The sequence below is a fragment of the Brassica napus genome, chromosome C4 (assembly GCF_020379485.1).
Source record: "Brassica napus cultivar Da-Ae chromosome C4, Da-Ae, whole genome shotgun sequence".
Lineage (NCBI taxonomy): Eukaryota > Viridiplantae > Streptophyta > Magnoliopsida > Brassicales > Brassicaceae > Brassica > Brassica napus.
In genome coordinates this window covers 8890813-8906738 of record NC_063447.1, presented here as the reverse complement: position 1 = coordinate 8906738, position 15926 = coordinate 8890813, and the positions used below count along the sequence as shown (strand labels likewise).

General features: G+C 39.4%; 2 protein-coding genes across 4 annotated transcripts; one reads left to right on the top strand and one right to left on the bottom strand.

Annotated features, from left to right (window-relative positions):
• Window positions 1-3561: 3561 nt before the first annotated feature.
• Window positions 3562-6586, top strand: LOC125585485. 2 transcript variants are annotated; one of them, XM_048754618.1, is made up of 7 exons: window positions 3562-3974; window positions 4060-4191; window positions 4280-4438; window positions 4520-4791; window positions 4878-5004; window positions 5095-5183; window positions 5311-6586. In XM_048754618.1, the coding sequence occupies exons 3-7, from the start codon at window positions 4346-4348 to the stop codon at window positions 5411-5413; spliced, it is 684 nt and encodes a 227-aa protein (XP_048610575.1). In that variant the 5' UTR covers window positions 3562-3974; window positions 4060-4191; window positions 4280-4345; the 3' UTR covers window positions 5414-6586. The 2 variants fall into 2 exon arrangements, with proteins under 2 accessions (XP_048610575.1, XP_048610576.1); XM_048754619.1 differs by having other exon boundaries at window positions 5095-5218.
• LOC106392380 (protein ABSCISIC ACID-INSENSITIVE 5-like) lies at window positions 6519-14899 on the bottom strand. Of its 2 annotated transcripts, XM_048754616.1 has the most exons (6): window positions 14460-14898; window positions 12573-13657; window positions 7174-7205; window positions 7025-7096; window positions 6907-6936; window positions 6519-6824 (listed from the first exon to the last, which is right to left on the bottom strand). In XM_048754616.1, the coding sequence occupies exons 2-6, from the start codon at window positions 13648-13650 to the stop codon at window positions 6729-6731; spliced, it is 1308 nt and encodes a 435-aa protein (XP_048610573.1). In that variant the 5' UTR covers window positions 13651-13657; window positions 14460-14898; the 3' UTR covers window positions 6519-6728. The 2 variants fall into 2 exon arrangements, with proteins under 2 accessions (XP_048610573.1, XP_048610574.1); XM_048754617.1 differs by lacking the exons at window positions 6519-6824; window positions 6907-6936; window positions 7025-7096; window positions 7174-7205 and adding an exon at window positions 7224-7512 and having other exon boundaries at window positions 12561-13657; window positions 14460-14899.
• Between the last annotated feature and the right edge of the window lie 1027 nt (window positions 14900-15926).

Sequence of the window (15926 nt, the reverse complement as noted above, 5' to 3'; positions counted from 1 at the left end):
TGGCCTTGTCAGTGGTCTTGTCAAGTTTCTTCCCAAGACAAAACCAACTATGCGTAAGCTTAGTAGAGTTGTTGTCACCTAAACATAGGTACACCATCGGCTCCTTCAGTTCTTCTGATCACCTCTTGAAGAGAAATTCTAATCCAAGAATGGAATCAGGACCATGTGAAGTAAAAGCGGCGGTCCGGTGGTGTTGGATTGGAAATCTCGCGAGGCAATCAAGGGTTACGTTGGAGTTGTTCTCAGGAAAAATCGTCATCTTTCTGCGCGAAAAAGAAGAATATCAACAATGTGAAATAAACGAAAGCTTTCTTGGAGAAAATGAATAGGTTGACAATTTCGAATTCTTCTAGTTGCTTTTTAGTGGTTCGTTATGGCCGAATTAATAACTTGTTGGAAAGCTCGTAATGGACACTAAAATAACCTGAGCTGGTGCTGGGATCTTGGGTCTTCAACTTGATCAAGTATGCTGACAACGTTCTCATCAAAGACCCTCTGAAGGTTTTGGTTATATGCAGAGATATTAAGTTCGAACTTTACTTTCCTAACAAAATTTTTGACAAACTTGTGTAGAGAAGTCATTAGGATTGATTATGGAGAGGTAACTGGTTTCAAGCAAGGAAAGAAAATAAGTCAATAATGAAGATTTGGGAGCCAAGAAAGGAATGATAAGAGAATTTTGGTAAGATAGAGATATACTATTTCAATTCCTTTAAAAAAAACCGTAAAAACATGTCACAATGGTAGAAAAGGTGAGTCGAGGAGGGGATGAGAGTTAAATGGAATTATTAGGGTTTAGAGCAAAAGCAATTGTCAGCGTCCACGATAATCAGAAGATTAGTCCTCCTAGGGCTTCCGATACGGATGACGTGTAAGATTAAACTCTTGTTTGTTTCCATCTCATATCTAAGTTGTAGCTAGCCCCACTACAAGAAAAATGTATTTTCTTAGCGTAAGAAAAATGCTATTATACGTGTAAGATTAAACTCTTGTTTGTTTCCATCTCATATCTAAGTTGTAGCTAGCCCCACTACAAGAAAAATGTATTTTCTTAGCGTAAGAAAAATGCTATTATACGTCATTGTTAGCATTATTGAAACCGCTATGTATGCCCCAGTTATCTTAGATCTACCATCTATTATAGTAATTTTCTAAATGCTACCGTTTATGAACGTTATGATAGCATTTGTTATTTCGCATTTATATTTTAGAATTATCATTATAAATTAATATATTTTAAACCAAAAAAAATAATTTTTTTTTGGTCAACCAAATAAAAAATATTAATTAATTTCTAATACAATTAGTTTGAGAAAAAAAATAGTTTATTATTAATATTTTGGTTTACAAATGATATCGGTTATCAACACTGATTTACACACTAACCCGGTTTAGAAATCTAAACCTAAAAAGGCTTAACCTAACAAAAAAATTAACCCTAATTTGTTTCTTCAGCCGCCATGAAACACAAGAGCAAAAGACGTTGCGGAGGAGAGGAGCCGTCGCGGAGCAGACGAGGAGAATAGCCGTCGCGGAGCAGACGAGGAGAGGAACAGACGCGAAGAGGAGGCGTGACGGAGCAGAGGAAGAGAGGAGCCGTCGCGGAGCAAACGAGGAGAGGAGGCGTCAAGGAGCAGAGGAGGAGAGAGACGTCACAGAAGAGAGGAGCCGTCACGAGCAGATGACGAGAGGGGGCGTGAAGGAGCAGATGAAGAGAAGCGTCACGAAGTAGTGGATAAGAGAGCCATCGCGGAGCAGAGGAGGAGAGAGTCGTCGCGGAGCAGAGGAGGAGAGAGTCATCCCGGAGTAGAGGCCTCGCCACTGGCGCTATCGGTGGTGGCTTCACTAGCTCTTCTCCATACGGTCGTTGGTTTGTTGCCAAGAAGAATGATAAGTTAGATACAGAGGAAGAGATTGTGAGACGGAGATGAAAGCGAGCTTCGTGAGAGAGAGGAAGAAGAGCAAAAACAAAAGGAAAGAGATAGAGAAGAGGAGAGTGAGATGAAGACACGTATGAGGGAGAGGGGTGAAGAAACACAGTTTAACTAATTAATCAACGGCCAAAAATATTAATTCTAATTTTGAAGGATAGGCCAATAAGAAAGAAGGACGAAGATCACAAGAGAGTGATTTTGGATCTTTGGATCAAAATCAATCAAAGGCCACAAAAAGCTAACAAAAACTAGTGTTAAGTATGAAGTATATTTTTTACAAGGTTTGAAGTATGATGTTTAGGGTAAAGATTAATTTGTATAATAAAGAGTATTTGAGTTTACTATTTATGATATAGAAATTTTGAGATTATTGTTTGAACATAATAAACTGTTATTTATGTTCAGATTTGGTGTTTAAGTTTCAAAATATTAGATTAATATTAAGATAATGAATTATGATTTAGATATAGAGTTTAGGGTTTTGAAGCATGGTGTTAGAGAATATAATATTTGAAATTTGATTTATGAATTAAATATATGGGGTTTGGAGTTAGGGTAAGATTTGAGTTTATCTTTTGAAAATATTAAATTGATAGTTTATATTAAGGTTTGGTATTTAAGTTTGAAAATATTAGATTAATATTTAGATTATGATTTGGATATAGAGTTTAGGGTTTGAAGTGAAATGTCAAGGGTTGGTTTTAAGATTTTGAGATTAAATTTTGAAATAACTAAATTTTGAATTTTAATTTAAGATTTGGAACTAAAGTATGAACAATAGAGGTATTGAATACAATATGTTAGTGTTTATATTTATAAATTGGAGTATAATTAAAGATAGTGGATAGAGTTTAGGGTATAGAGTTTGACTAAGATTTAAAGTTTTTGTGTTTTGGAAGTTAAATATTAAGATTAAAAGGAATAACTTTGAGTTTAAGTTTACAATTTCAGGTTATTGTATGTAAATATTAGAGTTTTAACGTTTATGTTTAGAGTTTATGATTTAAAACATGTTTAGGGTTTAAAATTACAAAGATTAAAAATTGAATTTTCATAGCAGTTCTTAAAACAATGCTATCATAATGTGCTATCGAAAAAAGAGAAAAAAATTACGTCTTGGCGCGTGTCTAAGTTTCACTTAAATATTGGCAATATTAGTGATTTTTCCTTTAATTTTTCATAGCAGTTCGGAAAACAACGCTATCATAATTTGCTATCAATACCACTTTTTTTTGTAGTGCCCTTGCGTAGGGCTGGGCACGAATACTCGTTACTTGCTTTATACCCGCTACTTGATCCGTACTCGCCTTGTTTTTTCAAGTACTCGTCGTTACCAAGTCAAGTATGAAGTCGTTGAGTTTTGCTACTTGCAAGTACAAGACAAGTAACAAGTATCACAAAAAAAATTACGACTCGCCTTGATATTACTCGTTACTTGTTTTACGACTGAAAAAATGATAACTAAACCATAAAACCAAAGCTCTAAACATATATTTCTTTGTTGTAAGAAGTAAAAAGTACTTTCTTATTGAATTCTATCTTCTTTTTTTATATCAGGTGCAAATATTTAATTTAAAATAACTCTCGTGTTTTTACCTAGTCAAGTAAATAAAACAAACTTTGATAACTTTCTCTCGTAAAATATTATTTATCAAGTAATTATTAGAAACTTGGAAATATATCAAAGTAATTAATAAATACTTGTAAGTATCAAATAATCGAACAAGGCAAGTAACTTGCAAGTAACATATTTTTGGACAAGTACTCAAAATAACAAGTACTCGTTTCCGACAAGTCAAGTACTCGTTTTCAACAAGTCAAGTACACGTCCAATTCATTACTCGGTCAAGGCAAGCCAATTATCAAGTATACGTAGAAAAACAAGTACCCGCCTTGAGCCCACCCCTACCCTTGCGATGCCTTGTGCTACAGTTAGCTATTGCTCTCTCACTTTTCATATCTACGATTTGTTCCAGGTCTGAAAAGCCAGAAGCCAGTATCGATTATTCAACTCTTATACCTTCCCTCAACGAAGCATTGGTAAGTTGTATGCATGCGTTGTTTCATTCTGGAAATTAAAAAAAAAAAAAAAACTCAATTTTTTTTTTCTTTATTTTGTAAATAGCTGGAGGCTTGTGGCGCTTTCTCGGCAGATCTTTTGCTAGTGAGATATCTCCAGCGCTTGGAGTCTATATTTACTGGCGTACCAATCCCATGCGATGTTCTTTTCACGGATCCTCTTTCCTCCGAGCTCAATGTGAGCTATTTTTTTCTTCTTAATCCAAAAAAGAAGCATATTTTAGATTTAGATTTTTATGTTTATGTTTATTTTTTTGATAAAACAGGTGCTATCTCATATTCGTGATCCTTTTCTCAGTTCCTTACACCAATGGACCAAGAAAAAACTATCTATGAACTCATTCTCTCGCGTTGTAGGGTGGTCGTTTATTCATTTTCTCGATCCTCAGTGTCCCCGTTCCATACATTTTCATAACATTTCTGATGTAAGTTTCTGAAACCCTTTATCACTACCTACCTATGATCCGCGACCTAACTGCATTCATTATATATATATGCTTTGTTAGGTGACGATATTTGCTGCATTAACACTGTCACTACGTAGCAACCCTCTTTCTTTGGTTGTCCGATTGCCTCTTATGCGGAATAGGCATCTTTACTATCAAGAAAAGGGCGTGGATTCTGTCCCCCTTACAATTTGGATGGTAAATCAGGCCTCCCAGTCTAGTGTACATGCAGGACTGAAAGCATGGGTGCATAACTTGTTACCACTACTACTAGTCGATAATAGCCAGAAGACTCATCAGTGGACGGAACTCATCCTGGATATTGTCGAGAAGTTAGTACTCAGAAAGTGTTTTCTTTGTTCCCTTTTGCTATTTTGTATATACTACAATCATCTCAATGCATTTTTTTTTTAAACAGAATTTTGGCGAAACCAGGGACTCTGGAAGAACTTGTAGGAAGTCCTTCTTGGGAGTCCCACGTTGTGATTCCTATTACTTCACTTAAGACCATGCTGCGGGTTAGATTCCCTGCTACCGAAGAAGAGGTAGGTTGTTGTATTGGAATTTTTATTATATAAAACAAAAAAAACTTTGAGAGGATGATTCTGATCAACAAGCTTCGTGCACACACACAGGATACAACGAGGAGGTTTATGGAAATTTATCACTCGTTGAAGCAAGTAGCTCTTGCCGGTGCACAACTACGCATGGATCGCTTTGAGCGGTTATTCACTGATTCTTTGAGATTAGCTGGAGAATGTATTAATTATTATATATTTATTCGTAACAAACAAAACACCACCTTTGAATCAATCAAATCAATCAATCATTGAGCTGTTTGTTGTTTGCAGAAAATCCTGGTGTAGCCAGGGAAGCTATAGCAATCGCTATCTGGTATCTGAGGACCAATATATAAAAAGGATGTCGGCTTCCAGCACTGGCACAGTCGCTTAGAAAAAGAAATGAAAGCTAGTCTTGATCTTCTCAGGACACTTGTAGAGGAGGAATATCAGCATTCCCCCAAACCACTACCATCAACCCATGCAAAGGACAGATTCATTCAGCAGTTATTCATCGTTTCTTTGAAACTAGCTGGAATAAAAGGTATTACTTAGTAACAAAAACAAAAACCCCTGATTCTTAAGAGTTTGTTACTACTAATATAATGCAGGAGATCCTGTTGTGGCCAAGGAAGCTGCAACAATCGCTTTGCATTTTCTGACCGAAAATGATGCTGTTTGCTGGAAGTGTTGGCGCTATGTCAGTAAAAAGAATCCACATGCTAGTGTTTTTCTTCTTCAAACGCTTGTACACCAATGGACTAATGATCATTCCCTCAAGCAGCAGCTGTCATCATCAACAACCGATGCAATGAAACAATTCATTCAACAGTTGTTCATGGTTTCTTTGACATTATTAGCTGGAGAAGGAATACCTGTTGTTGTAGCCAAGGATACTAGAAAAATCGCTATTTGGTGTCTGATGGAAAATGTTGAGTGCTGGAGGCACTGGGATAATCTTTATAAGAAGAATATAAAAGTTGGTGTTGCTCTTCTCAAGACGCTTGTAGACGAGTGGAAGGATCATTCCCTTAAACTACCATCATCACCGACTGATGCTGTCATTCTCAGTCGCACTATGAAGAGCTTCAGTCACCGAGTAATGCCTCTTACTCGTCTAACTTCACTCTTGATTTCATCTCTGACCTTAACTTGTGCATTGTTTTCTCGGAACAAGAAAGGCATCACTGAAAGAGGAGAAAAAGCTTCTCTTTACAAAGAAGCTCACAAGTTCTGCAAAGTGATATCCCGGAAACTCACCCACGGCAGCATTACTGTTGTGGTTCTAGTGACTGCAGTAACCACTGCTGCATTTGTTCTGTTGTATCTGAGCGTGTTTGGTTATTTGAAGTAGATGTAACTCTCTTGAGGGTCTCTCGTGTGTGGGAATTTTGAGTACTGACCAAAGAGTAATCATTGATTTTTTGGACCAGGAGTGGTTGTCACATTCGAGTACTAACCAGATAAAAATACAAACAGAAACAGTTGCTTGGGAAGGATTGTAATAAATCTAGTGACCTAACACTTATCATATTCTTTAAAGAATTTATGATGGTGAAACAGAGAATCACTTTCTTGTTGACAAAGGAACAGCTCTCAACACATAAAAGCATCAAAGTAAAAGATAATTTTATTATCTCATTCCTCAAGAGGACAAAACAAACCAACCTACCAACACCAGCTTCATCTTCTACTGCTTGTTTGTTTGTTCAGAGAGGGCAACTCGGGTTCCTCATCAATGTCCGTAATCTCCCGCTCACTTTTGGCACTTTAGGTTGTGCTCTTGTCTTCAAACTCTCAAAATACTGCAACCATAAAACCAACGACCATTATAGTGCTTCTCAGACGCAGTGTACATATTTGGTTCCAAAAATACAAAAGCTATACCTGTTGCTTCCTCTTCCTCTCCAACTCTCCCTATTTAAACAAAAGTAATTATTACAATCCTTTTCACAAAAAGAAAAAAAATAGTGTTTTAACAAAATCAAGATCAATTAATTAATACCAATGCATGTTTTAGCTGTGCGTTCTCTTCTTTCAACTGGTTCAGTTCTGCTTCTAACTCCACCGTATATGCCTTCATAACAAACAGTAGCTTTTTATGTGACAAGGAACATTTAAATGGATGATTACAAAAATGTTGTGTATAGCAACCTGCTTTCTTGCTCTAGACCTGGCAGCAGACTGTTAAGTATAAAAGTCTATACTCAACTGAATACTTCTTATAAAGGTTTGCTCAATCAAATTACAACAATAGAGACGATCTCATACGATCGAATCTCTCACTCTCATACGAGTAAGGATCAAGCTCATACGCTTAGATCAATATTATTGTAAAATGATCGATGATCTCTAACTGCCACTCTACAAATCTATTTATACTCATCCATCTTTCTTCTGATGATTTCCACGTGTCACTTAAGCTCCTCAGCTCCCTTCTCACTTGCCAGCTCAGCTCTTTTCCACCTTCTTCTCGAATAAGTATGTTTATACCTATCAATACTCCCCCCTTTGAAATTAAGCTTGCCCTCAAGCTTGTATGACGGAAATTGCAGCCTAAACTCCTCCAGCAACATCCACGTATTGTCATGATCCAAACGATCCCTCCATTTCACCAACAACTCTTCCTTGCCAGCCTCCGTGACTCGTGATGCAACGATGTTCTCTGGTTGCAGAACCATATCAGTCAAATCAGAACAAACAGGAGGAATGGCTTGCACAAACTGTCCATGTCCCAGCGCTGCCTTCAATTGCGAGATATGAAACACAGGATGAATACGAGCCTCGTCTGGTAACTTTAATCGATAAGCAACCTTCCCAATGCGCTCACTGATCTCATAAGGCCCAAAATATTTGGCTGCCAGCTTTTGACAGTAACGACGGACCACAGTGTGTTGCCTGAATGGTTTTAGCTTCAAATATACCCAATCCCCTACTGCAAAACTCAACTCTCTACGATGCTTATCCGCACTTGCTTTCATCAAATGTTGAGCACGCAGCAAATGCTGCTGAATCTGAACCAACATCGCATCACGTTCGCGTAAAGCCATCTCCAAATCATAATTGTTCGTTGAACCTTCTTCAAAACGAACAATAGCTGGTGGCTCCCTACCATAAACCACTTGAAAAGGAGTAGCTTTCAAAGCTGTATGAAAAGATGTATTGTACCATAGTTCAGCCCAAGATAAAAATTTGTGCCACGTTCTTGGATGACTGGACGCAAAACACCTGAGATACGTCTCCATACATCTGTTTAACACTTCCGTTTGGCCATCCGTTTGTGGGTGAAAAGCTGTGCTGTACTTGAGTTTAGTTCCCGAAGCTCTGAACAAATCCTTCCAAAACGAACTCAAGAACACTCGATCTCTGTCAGAGACAATTGAACGCGGAAAACCATGATGCTTAACAACCTCAGAAACGAATTTTGAAGCCACCTCTACCGCAGTAAACGGGTGTTTCAGTCCAACGAAGTGAGCATATTTGCTAAGCCGATCAACCACCACCATGATCACATTAACCCCTTGAGAACCTGGAAGCCCTTCCACGAAATCCATTGACACATCTTCCCAAATACGATTCGGAATGGGTAATGGCTGCAACAATCCTGCTGGTGCTAGTGTAGAATATTTGTGAGTTTGGCAAATGTTACACTCAGAAACATACTTCTGCACCCTCTGATACAGACCCTCCCAATGAAACATCGACTGAATCCGCTTAACTGTTTTTAGAACTCCTGAGTGTCCTCCTTGTTGACCATCGTGATATTCTGATAACAGTAGTGGAATGGAGGCTGAATCCTTTGGTATGACCAATCTGCGTTTGTACCAGAGCTTTCCATCAATCACTCTAAACTTGTCATTAACAATTTTGCCTTCCTTAATCCACTGAATTTTCTTCTGAATCTCTACACACGCTTCAATCTCCTTATATATATCCTCCACTTGAAGTGCTGCTGGTATAGTAAGAGCCAACAACAGCGAACTCATCTCTCTCACCACGTTCCTCTCAATCCTTGATAAACCATCCGCTGCCTTATTATCACACCCTGGCTTGTACACGATGATAAAATCAATGCCCAATAACTTCGTCAGCCAGCGATGATATTCCATATTTACCTCCTTCTGTTCCAACAGGTATTTTAAGCTTCGATGATCTGTATGAACCACAAACTGACGCCCCAACAAGTAGTGCTTCCATTTCTGAACCGCCAAAACCACTGCCATCAGCTCGCGTTCATAAGCTGGTTTCATCTGCTCTCTCTCTGTTAAACCGTGACTGAAGAACGCAATTGGTTTACCATCCTGCATCAATACAGCCCCTACGCCAAAGCCTGATGCATCCGACTCAATAACAAAAGGTTTTTCAAAGTTTGGTAAAGCTAGAACCGGTGCTTCTACCATTGCTTTCTTAAGTGAATCAAACGCCAACTCTGCTTCTTTAGACCACTGAAAACCGTCCTTTTTTAGTAATTCTGTCAATGGTCTTGCGATCGAACCATAACCTTTCACATAATGCCTGTAATAGCCTGTTAGTCCCAAAAATCCTCTCAACTGTTTCACTGATTTCGGCAATGGCCACTCTTTCATACACTGGGTTTTGATCGCATCAGTCGCTACGCCGTTCTTGGATATGATATGACCCAAATACTCAATCTGCTGAAGACCAAACGAACACTTCTTACGGTTAGCCAGCAACTTATGCTCCTGTAACACTGAAAGTACCAGCCGTAAATGTTCAGCGTGTTCCTCGACAGTCTTACTGTATATTAGCACATCATCAAAGAATACGAGAACGAATTTTCGAAGATATGGCTTGAAAATGGAGTTCATCAATGCTTGGAATGTAGCCGGCGCATTTGTGAGTCCAAATGGCATCACTAAGAACTCATAATGCCCTTCTACTGTCCTGAAAGCAGTCTTTGGGATGTCTTCTTCTTGCATACGGATTTGATGATAGCCCGAGCGTAAGTCCAGCTTAGAAAAAACGGAGGCGCCATACAACTCATCCAATAGTTGATCAATTACAGGAATTGGGAATTTATCCGGTATCGTAGCCTTGTTCAATGCCCTGTAATCAATACAAAACCTCCATGATCCGTCTTTCTTTTTTACCAACAAAACTGGACTTGAAAACGGACTTGTGCTCTCTCTGATTATCCCTGCTTCCAACATTTCGCAGACCATTTGTTCCATCACCACCTTAGTGTTGTGTGGGTAACGATATGGTCTCACAGAGATAGCAGTCACCCCTGGTTTGAGATTGATCGCATGATTCTTTCCTCTAAAAGGAGGCAAAGCCGTCGGCAATGCAAACACCTGATCAAACTCAGCCAGTACGTCTAACAGCTTATCCGGAATCATAGGATCGGTTGATGTTACCCCACTAGAGATAGTGAAAAGCTCTTCTCTTCCTTTTACTACCTTAGTAGAAATAGGAGACAAAGACTTCATAGAGAGCTTGGAAGTGTGGAGTGATGGATCCCCGAACAATGTCACTTTAACTCCTCCATGAATAAAGGACAGTTCTTGTTCCTTCCAATCCACCTCACATCTTCCTAAGGTCTCGAGCCATTGAATGCCTAAAATAACATCAACCATTCCAAGTTCCAAAGCTATAAAATCTGATGTGAAAGTCGCATCTGCTAGTTGGAACGAAACCTCTCTGCACACGCCCAAACTGTTGACTGAGGCTCCATTTCCTAGCAAGATGTCGAAACTTGTTTCTGCACAAACTTTCAACTTAAGTTTCGTCACAATCGATGGAGTAATGAAATTGTGAGATGCCCCACTGTCTAGCATCACTATCACATCAGTCTTCTGAATCTTTCCATATAACTTGGTGGTCTTTGGCGAACCAACACCCAAATACGAGTTTAATGACAATGTGCATAACTCTTGCATCTGAGCCTCAAAGAAGAACTCTTCTCCGTCGTCCTCTTGATCCTCCACGACTTCCATTTGTAACCCGTTGAGTGTAGTCATCACTCTTACATCTTTATTTGGACATTTGTGAGCTCTTGTCCATCCCTTAGCTCCACATTTGAAACAAATGAATTCTTTACGCATCCTGTCCAATTCTTCATTAGTGTATTTCTTCACTTTACTCTCATTACTACTGCTATTCTCACTCTCCTTCTTTTGTTGAGCGGTCGTAGAAGAAGATCCTCCCGCACTCGTAAACTTATTCTCACTATCAACATATCTTCTGTGAGAATTGTAATGGGACGAAGACCTTAGTGGGTTGTGTTGATGCTGCTTGTGCTCGATCTTGTCATGTTTAGTTGCTTCACTCACCACCTTGCAAAAGGCACTAGACTCCATTCTCAACACAGCAGCAATATGATTTTCCAATCCCACTGGCTCCTTTATTCTTATCACTTCCTTCATCTCTTGGTTGAGCCCCGTGTAAAAAATCTTGATCAAAAGATTATCATCCAATCCTTTAACCAACCCTGACAATTCTTCAAACTCCGAGATGTAATCGCTTACAGACCCCGTCTGTTTGATAGAAAACAAGCGTATTTCTGGTTCTTCTTCAATAGATTCAGCAAATCTCAATACCAATTTCTCTTTGAACTCCCTCCAATCTCTGAATCCTCTTCTTTTCAACTCCCATCCAAACCATTTCTTCACCTTTCCTTCCAGACTCAGCCCCACCAATTCCAACCTTTCTGTGTCATCATACTTCCCAATACTAAACCAACGTTCGACCTCCGTAATCCAAACGTAAGGTTGCTTCCCGGAGAACAGTGGCATTTCAATCTTTCGCAGCATCGATTCTCTGTTTGCAAGATTCATATCACCAGATCGATAACCTAGCACTCGTTCCTCCGGATTTCGTTCCCAGTTCGAGTGATATACCTGAGGATTAGATGATCTTGGATCGTGATGAGGACGATCGTCGTTGCGATTGTTTGACTTCTCCAAGATCTGTAAGATAGAACCGAGTCGTTGATTGAGCTCCTCGAATCGAGCATCTGCTTCTTTTCTTGCGCGATTCAATCGAATGTAGCCTCCTTTCAAGAACTCTAGATCCATATCTTGCAACTCGTTATCGGTTTCCTCCTCCGTTTCGTCTCGCGACGGACTGGGCTCCCCAACTTTCGCCTTCGACATTCTTACGATTTCGCCGGTAAACTTCTCTTCGCCGGAACTACTCTCCGCAGCTCAAATCAAGCTCCGATCAGCTCGATTCCCACCTTCGCGTCGTAACGAACCTGCTCACCGCACCAATTGTTAAGTATAAAAGTCTATACTCAACTGAATACTTCTTATAAAGGTTTGCTCAATCAAATTACAACAATAGAGACGATCTCATACGATCGAATCTCTCACTCTCATACGAGTAAGGATCAAGCTCATACGCTTAGATCAATATTATTGTAAAATGATCGATGATCTCTAACTGCCACTCTACAAATCTATTTATACTCATCCATCTTTCTTCTGATGATTTCCACGTGTCACTTAAGCTCCTCAGCTCCCTTCTCACTTGCCAGCTCAGCTCTTTTCCACCTTCTTCTCGAATAAGTATGTTTATACCTATCACAGACTCACGGTTCTTGATCATCCTCCTCTGCCTTCTCTCCACTACTTTCTCCACTGGACCATCCACTACTCTCTTCCTTCCCCTTAACCCTCCCATATCAACTCCATACTGACCTCCTATGTTATCCACTTGCCCATGTCCTAACCCATCTGACGATACCGGGCTTAACGGTCCGACCATCCCCATTTGCTGTCCACCTGCTCCAAACCCGCCACCACCACCGCCATAGCAAACACCTTGCTGAACCGGTGGTGCCTGCTGATACCCACCTACTCCTCCTGCCCTTTTACCATAATCACCTACACCCACCGGGAAAGTAGGATCACCACCTCCTGGAAACACACCGTAAAGCTGTTGCTGCTGAGTAGATGCCGGTATAACACTAGTCGGGGTCGGGTTTAACATAGGTTTAGGGTTAGTGGGGTGCTCTCTAACCACACCAGCCTTCACTAAGAAATCCTCAAGTGTCATCTCCCCGAACGTTGGTTGCCTAGTCGCACTCTCACCACCGCCGTTATTAGCATTGTTTTGACCGTTACTACTACTAGTACTACGTCCGTTGTTGTTGTCTCCACCACCACTACCACCACCTCTATGTATCTCAGACCAAACCTCTTCAACAGTCTTCCTACAAAGAGGAGCTGGAAGTGTCAACGAGCCTTGTCGTGAAAGACTCGGCTGCTTAGCTATCCCTATCCCTGGCTTCTTATTAACCCCTTGGTTACCTGAAGAACCACCACCACCACCAAAGACGCCGCTCTCGGTTCCACCATTGTTGAAACCGTTATGACTCGGTGGAACGGGATGTGAAGCTGCGGCTGCTTGGTGATTGTTGTTGTTATTCTCCTCAGCGTTCCAAATAGAGACGAGGAACTCGTCCATGTTCATGGACCCGAAGTTCTTGCCGTTCTCGCAGAGAGCGTGTTGGAACTCGTCGAGTGTCAATGAGTAGATAGAGGATTGTCTTCCCAACGAAGAAAACGGATGATTCTCTCCTCCTCCAGCTCCTCCATTTTGTCTTGCTTGCGCCGTCGATGTTTCTACTTCTCGTTCAGACATCATCTCTGTTTCTCTGCCCACCATCTACCAGCTGCAGACAAAGAGCGTCAAGATTACGTCATTTGGATATTACAATCTTTTTATGCTATATTAATGCTCAAAGGACCACAATTTTTATGAAAAAGTTAAAAAAATTAATTTCCTGAGATATTTGTTTTAAGTTTTGAATGGGTAAATCTAGTAAAGTAGTGGGGATTTATACAGATGCGAATCACTTCAATGTTACATGAAAAAATGGGATTTAAAAAAGAATCTCTATGGTAGTGAAGACGGTCCACGTGAAATAAAGAAGAACGGTCTACATCATGACAGCGACAAGCGACTACTAAATTTAGCAATAAACAAACTAATAATTTCTCATTTCAATAAAGGTTCCGTTTCCGAAAGAGGAAAATATACCCCCACATCATTAAGCCAACTTATCAACAAGACAACACATATATTTTCAAAAAAAACAAGACAACACATATATGTTTTGGTTTATTTGTTTTAAAACGTTGATATTAGTTTAGAGCTTAATCTAATATAATCCTAAAAATAAAACAATTATTACTGAGTGTGAGTACCAATATCTTTCATGTTTATCCACTTTATAAAAAAAAAATATATATTATTTATTCGCAGAGAAGAACCGTAAAGCAAACAAACACATAAAACAGCCTTATGTATATAATATATTAAATCAAAGATATTTAGCTAAAATTAGCTAAAATTAATTAAATAATTACTTTCTAAAAACAATTTTAAATCCAAGACATATTCCTAAAGTTTAATCCAAGACATATTCCTCAAGATCTTGAGGACAAAAATAATTATAGAAACTGAAAGAGAACCTGAAAATTAAATCTGTCTCCCAAAAGCGGTGGCTCAGTGTTCCTCCACCACCGGAAAAAGTTGAGAAAATACTTTTTTTTTTGTTTCTTGGAGGTTCTCCTCCTTCACATAGATTCAAAGACTTCAGAGATTTTTTTTACCGAGAAACTTGTGTTTTGGTGTTGTAAAGTGGAGAGAGAGAGAGATGAAATGTTGAGGGAAGCGGTAAAAGAGGTTAGCTGATATATTTATATTCACCGTGAGTAAGGGTGGCGCGTGGGACCTGCGACAGTGGCGTGAAGTGAAACATCTTTTGTCTAAAGTTATCTCTTTGACCAATGAGATTTCAAAGAAATGGAAAAATAGAGAAGTCCAGGTCCAGGCCCAAGATCAGAGGCAAAGAATCGGTTCGGCTACGTCGACACGTATGATACACGTGTTGTCTTACTGTTTCTTGGAGTGTCTTCCGTAGAGCATGACACGTGTGACTCTCTGCTACGAGATGTTAATTTACGTCAAAACTCTCTCTGGATTCTTTTGTCAGCATAGCACGTGAGGAAACTGGATTACGAGTTAAGAAACTGTTATAAATCCATGATATGGATATGTGGATTGCCATTAACCATCAAGGAGGTTTACATCCGATCAGATTATCCGGTCCGTCTACACCCGTCTCCGGTTTGTCTCATCCGTCCAAGACTAGTCAAGATGAAGACTCATCCAACCGGAGCATTTATGAGCTTTGACCAAGACTATATCTTTGTGGTCAATATGTAATAAATGTGTAGATTTTCTCCTTTGTTGTAAACCCTTATGAACCTCCACTATATATTGATAGTGAGAGCTAATGAGAAAGACACAACTTTCACAACAACACTTCTCTCATATTTCTAACACGTTATCAGCACGATTGTGCTCTCCACCTGAGAAATCTCTCTCAGCCGGCGATCCTCTTTCCGGCCAGCTCCTCCGGTGCTCAGTCTTTGCTCCACCGGCGCTCAGCCTCCTCTCCACCAGGCCACCTCTCTCTCTCCGCCGGAAAACTCCTCTCTCTCTCTCAAATTCCGGCCAACTCTCACGGTGATCCTCTCAGATTCTTGTGGTGAAAAAGGTAAACAAATCAAAACCTTGAAATCTATAGAACACCATTATGTCTGAAACAAATCTAGGATCTATATGAATCCATAACTTATAAACAATCTATGGATTTAAAATATTGATCTTGTTTCTATGATCCATATGATCCATATGAAACTTGATTCTAAAAGTATCTTGAATCCATAAAACTTAAAATTCTCTAAAGGTTCTATGTTTCTCTAAAAAACTTATAAACTTATCAAAATACCTAAAGATCTACATGAATCTTGTTTATAAAAACTTATGAATCATAAAATTATTAGAGAAAGCTTAAACCTTTTTGATTCAATCCTTTTGTTTGGCCATTTTACCAGATGTGATAAACATAAGTGTATAATCTGGCCAAAACA